Source organism: Heterodontus francisci, chromosome 20 (genome assembly GCF_036365525.1).
Source record: "Heterodontus francisci isolate sHetFra1 chromosome 20, sHetFra1.hap1, whole genome shotgun sequence".
Taxonomy (NCBI): domain Eukaryota; kingdom Metazoa; phylum Chordata; class Chondrichthyes; order Heterodontiformes; family Heterodontidae; genus Heterodontus; species Heterodontus francisci.
In genome coordinates this window covers 38,854,946-38,862,422 of record NC_090390.1, presented here as the reverse complement: position 1 = coordinate 38,862,422, position 7,477 = coordinate 38,854,946, and the positions used below count along the sequence as shown (strand labels likewise).

The 7,477-nt window shown below is 37.8% G+C and overlaps 1 protein-coding gene across 4 annotated transcripts in view; it reads right to left on the bottom strand.

Moving 5' to 3' along the window:
- Window positions 1-4,153: 4,153 nt before the first annotated feature.
- Window positions 4,154-7,477, bottom strand: part of ide (insulin-degrading enzyme) — a 165,058-nt gene continuing 161,734 nt past the window's right edge. For all 4 annotated transcript variants that reach the window (XM_068052630.1, XM_068052631.1, XM_068052629.1 and 1 more), the window contains exon 25: window positions 4,154-7,269. In XM_068052630.1, coding sequence (XP_067908731.1) covers window positions 7,174-7,269 — 96 coding nt within the window. In that variant the 3' untranslated portion in view covers window positions 4,154-7,173. The remainder of the gene's footprint in view (window positions 7,270-7,477) is intronic.

Here is a 7,477-nt window from a genome sequence, read left to right as displayed (position 1 = left end):
AGATTTAACCAGCCTGTAGGGAAAATATGTCTTTCTCTCAGAGTGGTTCTGCACAACACTTTCCCAACAAAAGAAAGTTGAGGCTGGGTTAATCAAATCAGGGAAGACAAGGGAAAAGAAAATGCTGTCTTGGAGGATTGAATGTTGGAGAGGTTTTTTAAATTGTTAAAGTAGATTAGAGATACAGCACTGAAACAGGCCCTTCGGCCCACCGAATCTGTGCCGAACATCAACCACCCATTTATACTAATCCTACACTAATCCCATATTCCTACCAAACATCCCCATCTGTCCCTATATTTCCCTACCACCTACCTATACTAGTGACAATTTATAATGGCCAATTTACCTATCAACCTGCAAGTCTTTTGGCTTGTGGGAGGAAACCGGAGCACCCAGAGAAAACCCACGCAGACACAGGGAGAACTTACAAACTTCACACAGGCAGTACCCGGAATCGAACCCGGGTCCCTGGAGCTGTGAGGCTGCGGTGCTAACCACTGCGCTGCCCTGCATTGATTGCATATTTTGGAGTTTAGTTTCATTACCTTTGGGGATTACAGCATATTTATACCAAACTTAGTCAGATTACAAAGTTGGTATAGGATGCTGGTAAACCTCACATGTAGAGAGAGCTGATTGACCTGAAACATTATTCCTGTGTTTGCCGCTGCACAGAAGTTTCCAGACCTGCATTTTCTGTTTTTATTTCAGATTTCCAGCATCTGCAGTATTTTGATTTTGTATCAGCCGCAGCTGCAGTTTGCTTTTTCCTTTATTACAGTGCATTAGTGTAGGACCAAAGGCGACATGCGGAAAAACATTTTTAAGCAGCGAATGGTTAGGATCTGGAATGCACTGTCTCAGAGTATGGTGGATACAGATTTAATTGTGGCTTTCAAAAGGGAATTGGATAATTATCTGAAGAGAAAACATTTGCAGGGCTATGGGGCAAGGGCATGGGATTGAGACTAGCTGAATTGCTTTTGCAGAGGGCTGGCATGTCCATGTAGGACTGAATAGCTTCTTTCTGTGCTGTAACAATTCTATGATCCACATTTCTTGGATAAGCGTTTATACGAACATTCGAATTAGGAGCAGGAGTAGGCCACTCGGCCCTTTGCGCCTGCTCCACCATTCGATAAGTTCATGGCTGAACCGATTACTCCACATTTCCACCTACCCCCCGATAACCTTCCACCCCCTTGCTTATCAAGAATCTATCTACCTCTGCCTTAAAAATATTCAAAGACTCTGCTTCCACTGCCTTTTGAGGAAGAGAATTCCAAAGACTCACGACTCTCAGAGAAAAGATTTCTCCTCATCTGTCTTAAATGGGCGACCCCTTATTTTTATGTATTTGGGTTGCCTTCGGGTGATTATTTGAGCTGCGCCATCTTTAGTCCTGGCAGCTGCCTGACGTCGCAGACTGTGACATTTTAGTGGCGCAGGCTGCGTTTGCGCATGTACCACTGCAGCTCCACCTAGTGGTTGTGTTGTCAGCAAATGCAGCCTATTTTAAACATTTAGTTCTAGATGCTCCAACAAGGGGAAACATCCTTTCCACATCCACTCTGTCAAGACCCCTCAGGATCTTATGTCTCAATCAAGTCACCTCTTACTCTTCTAAATTCCAGCAGATACAAGCCTAGCCTGTCCAATCTAGGCAACCTGCCTATTCCAGGTATTAGTCTATTAAACCTTCTCTGTACTGCCTCCAATGCATTTACATCCTTCCTTAAATAAGGAGACCAGTACTGTACAAGTACTCCAAATGTGGCCTTACCTATGCCCTGTAAAGCATAACCTCCCTACATTTGTATTCAATTCTCATGATAAACGATAACATTCGATTAGTGTTCTTAGTTATGTGCTGTACCTGCATATTAACTTTATGTAATTCATGCACTTGGACACCCAGATCCCTGTGCAAATCAGAGCTCTGCAATCTCTCTCCATTTCGATAATATGCTTTTTTATTCTTCCTGCCAAAGTGGACAATTTCATACAGTCCCACGTTATACTCCATTTGCCAGGTCTTTGCCCACTCACTTAACCTATCTATATCCCTTTGTCACCCCCTTATGTCCTCTTCACAAGTTACTTTCCTACCTATCTTTGTGTCATCAGCAAATTTAGCAACCATACCTTCGGTCCCTTCATCTAAGTCATTTATATAAATTGTAAAAAGTTGAGGCCCCAGCACAGATCCCTGTTGCACACCACTCGTTACATCTTGCCAACCAGAAAATGACACATTTATGCCTTCTCTTTGTTTCCTGTTCGCTAGCCAATCTTCTATCCATGGCAATATGTTACCCCCTACATCATGAGCTTTTATTTTCTGCAATAACCTTTGATGTGGCACCTTATCAGATGCCTTCTGGAAATCTAAGTACAATATATCCACCGGTTTCCCCTTTATCCACAGCACATGTAACTTCCTCAAAGAACTCCAATAAATTGGTTAAACATGATTTCCCTTTCACAAAACCATGTTGACTCTGCCTGATTAGCTTGAATTTTTCTAAATGCCCTGCTATAACGTCTTTAATAATAGCTTCTAACATTCTCCCTAAGACAGATGTTAAGCTAACTGGCCTGTAGTTTCCTGCTTTCGATCTCCCTTTTTGAATAAAGGAGTTACATTCGCTATTTTCCAATCTAACGGAACCTGCCCCGATTCTAAGGAATTTTGCAAAATTAAAACTAACAGATCAACTATCTCACTAGCCCCCTTTTAACACCCTAGGATGAAGTCCATGGACTTGTCAGCCTGCAGCTCCAACCCTTGTTCAGTGCCACTTCCCTGGTGATGGTAATTTTCTTAAGTTACTACCTCCCTATTTCCTGACTTACATCTTTACAGCAGTCCACACATAGAATAATGTCTCAATGTGATTTACAAGACAAGTAGGTTGACATATAAAGAGGGAAGTAGAGATGGGGTTGGTAGAAGCAAACAGGCAGGAAGAGCGATGGCAGAAGATCACTTGTTCTGCTTCACAAGGTACTTATGAAGTATAGTGACTACACCGTCAGAAACACAGCAAGGCCCCACATAGCACTGAGATACTGGCCAGATAATCTATTTGTTATGTTTGTTGGGGGATGAACACTGGCTAGGACACACAGGAGAACTCCTCACTCTTTGACTAATGCCATGGAATGTTTTATGCCCACCCAATGAGGAAGATGGTAACTCGGCCAATGCCGCAGTACTGCACAGGAGTGTCAGGTTAGATTACGTGCTCAAGTCCTGGAGTGGATTTTGAACCCATAAACATCTGACTGAAGATGCATGTTTCCCATTTAATATACAGTAATTTCCACTTTCCATGATTTACTGCAGTGTTTAACTGTACTATATGATTTGAACAGGTAGAATTTTATTTAAATATCAGGTCTGTGAAAGATGGTACATATCTGGATTACTGAAATGTTGGATTAACTAATGTAATGATGACATCAACTGGTGGAAAGTTTTCCTTTAGCTGCTAGGACAGATTGAATTGCATGCACAGGTAAGAACGAACGAGTCCTCTAAAATACTGTGCATTTGTTTTGTTTCAAAACAGGCGGGTTTTAAAACAGTTTGACTGGACAGAAACAGTGATCATTAAATGTTACACCACCAATTAAATAGAAGCTGCAAAATGGGATGTTAAAGAGCACTATTTGGCCCCAGGTAGTCAACTCCTGCCCTTGTGCTTAATTTTTTTTTAAATGACCTTATTAACCTGCATTGCTAGTTTGTAATTTGTACTTCCAGATCCCTTTGCTCCTGTATCCCATTTAGATTATTTTCCAAATAATATGATCTTGTTTTTCTTGCCAAAATGTATTACCACATACTTGTTAAATTGCCAATTATATGTCAATCCTGCATGTTAATTAATGTCTTATAATTTATTGCAGTCCTCCCCAGTATTGACACTTTCCCCACCATATTTAGTGTCATTTGCAAATTTTGAAAGTGTTTTTGATTCCTGTTCATTTTTATAAAAAAAAAGTTCAAGACTTTAGTTTGGGCCTGTAAATTTGGTGTTTCATTATTGAGAAATGGCAGGTAAACATTTTAATGCTGGACGAAGTTTTCAATTATATTGATAGCTCATTATAGTTGGAAAAATTGGACAATTGACTTTAATGATGCCAGGATGATCATAGGTTTATTTTATTGCAAACTGAAACATCCTTTCAGTATACAGTAGCTATGCTATTTGCATCCAGTTCTATATCAACTGCTCCAAAAACCTCAAAATTATGTTGGTATAAGTAATTTGTCACAATCAACAAAAATTGATACATCTATTCACAAGCCATAAAAACAGATTGAATATTTGTAGATACTCTGTTGGCTGTTATTGCTTGAAAAAGCTGCATCTTTGGATACCTCTTGCAGAATCCATGGATATGCCTGAGTCAAACTGCACTGCGCCACACTGTCGTAAAATGCTGGAAACATGGTGGAAACAAAAAGGAACTCTGCAAAGGATTAGAACCTACTACAAAACATCTCTCACAGCAAAATATATTTTCTTTAAAGAATTATGATGTTGGCCTAACAGCTAATTCTCTGGTTTATGTATTGTACTGTAATAATTCCAAAACTACTGCCAAAGATTTATAATAGTTTTGATGGATATTCAATATATACAATGCAAAGTTTGTTGCTAACCTGCAACAATATTGCAGATAATGCCTATGTACAACAATCACTTAAGCATCTGAAAGGTTTGGAAGAAAATAGGACATATATTTTACTTAGGTCACCTGTTCAAATGAAGTGTGTGAAAAAACTGTGTACAAGTTTGTTTTACTTTTTAAAAATTGTAAAAATACAGGGCGATTGTCTCTAATTTTATCCAATATAACAGTATACTATTTCTGAAATGTAGAAATCTCAAAATCTGTCTTGGGATTACTACAAGACTGAAAGTGACCCAAAGACAATATTAATCAAATTTTCTAACTTGTCAGCCATGATTTCACAAGAAAAAAAGTCATTTATTGAACACCTTTCAAAATTCTGCAGGATCACAATTCCAAGATGATGTGCACTTCTGAAATATTGCAGCATGATCCCACAAACCAGAGTGGTCCTTTTATGGGTGGGCGGGTGAAAAGAGAAAACAAACCCTGTAAAAAAAAAAAGGTAAAAAACTCCAAAAGGATTATTTTAAACATTAAACTATAGACAAAATCCTAAAATTCAACACTTATTACATTTAAAGTCAACATATCCATCCTAAAAGTATTTTTCCATTGAGAAAATTGGTAGCCACTGTGATTAAAGTTTCACCACAGCATGCTTCAGTTTCTCAGAGGCAAAACTGTGGCAAACTGTTTTGTTATTTTTTTTTCTACTGCTAACCAAATGCTTGTTACAAATAGATAATTGTTAAACTCCAGAAACTCAAAACTGGATAGGGAACAGTCTGGTCATAAATATGCTATTTAAAAAGTCTTCACGTAATTTAATATAAGCAAGTTGGCCTAGCATAAAATTGACAATATACCAAATTTCAGGTATACAATTCATTTGAAATTAAAGATGGTTTTCAATAGCAACACCTATGACTTTACTCTGGAGTTGTGAACCTTCAAACTTGATCAAATAATCTTCATAAATAAACATGGAGAACTGAACGCACTTCAGTTTGGCCCAAGTAACTTAGTGGTAGGCAACGAATGAGGGGACTATAATGAATTACTGCCATCAAATATTGGAGACTGGAATCATCAGCTCCCAATTGCACAAAATGCAGCAATGGCCACTGCCACTACTTTTCAGTCCAACACAGATCTTAAAATTCTGCAGCTTTTTTTTTTGCATCTTCAATTCTGCATTTGAATCCTGGCACTTTTTGCATTATATAGTGCATGATAGTGAGATTATCTCACTTTCAAGAGGTCATATTGTATATCTCTTGATCACACTGCTGACATTCATGTTGATTTCGCAGTGTTAACATACACACTGCTGTCACTGAAAAAGTCAGTGGTTGGATGTGCAAGGTTGCAACATAGTCCTTGTGCTAAGATAATATTCAATGCACTTCATATCCTCCAAACCCCATTTGTTGTGATACCCTTAATGCCCTCTTACCCATTCAATAGACTTGATTATATCTTCAAAATTATCACCTAATTAAGTGTAAAGCACTGGTGCATAATTTTACACAAGACTGGTTATGATGATGTTTTGCATTACTTGGTCCTTCTTGAATGTTCAGCAATGTTTAAGTTATAGGAGGCACAAAAAAAAGTGGAAGCAAAATATTTATTTTGTATGGGATCCACTTGTGCTCTTTGCTGATATTTCCTTTACTACGATAAAAGAAACATTTATAATACAAAAGAAAGTCCTATCCTCTCTAATTGGACTTTGGTAGTGCAAAGAAATGGACTTTCAGTTTTACTGGAAAAACCTGAATTACTAATGTTTTTCAATGGGTTATTTTTAACAGGCTTTCAACATGATCTCCAAGTACATGGATTGTCTGGCCCAACTTCCTGTCAACAGCAGCAGTTTCTCTATTGACTCTGCCTTTGCAGCACCTTGTCAACATGGTCATCTGACTTTTTGAAAACATGCTAACCTACGGAAGTCAAGGTATTTTGTTTCATGTAATACAGATCCAAATCCTGTCATAAACTAGACAGTTTTAAAATATTTAACATCTGAATTTTCTGCAGTTCTAAATATGCAAAGTTGTAGAAAGTACTTTGAGATGAAAAGAAAAAAAGTTTCCAGCATTTTACTACCAGTTGTATGAGCACATAAAATGTCAAAACTACAAAACCTGTATACAAGATAAAAACATGGTATATAGTTATCAATTATAAGGCTCGTGCTCTCACAAAAGAAACTTATCTCAAATATATTACACAGTGCAATTTCACTGGTTTATACATTAGTGTTTTGTAGAATTCCAATTTTATGTGTGAAGTTTCTATGCACAAGTAATTTAAAATGTCACTCAGCTAGCTGAACCATTAACAGGTAGAAGTATGCAGAACTAATTAACTTTGTACACTCCTAACTGTGAAGAGTTCATTTAAAAGAAATTATTTCATATGAAAGATCCCCCAAGCCCAGCAGAATGGATACTGCCATTCATGTTCTTCACCCAGGTCTTTCTCCCTCAGCGTAGGTATTCCATAATCTCAAAGTTTTGCAGCCATAAAATTGATGTGAGGTTTTGCTAGTGGAAAGAGTGGTAGACTGCGCTTGAACACGGTCATATCTTCAATTATGCTTGGCTGAAAGAAAAATAGGGTCACATTATTCAGTTAGTATCTAAAAACAAAGTACCATGAAATGAAGGTCAGAAAATGGCAGGAAGGGACAGAGAAAAAAATCTAAGAACACACCAACAGTCAAGATGTTACAAAGATAACAAAAAGACAAAACCAAAGGCTCTGTATCTGAATGCACATAGCATTCATAAAGTAGAAGAACTGATAGCAC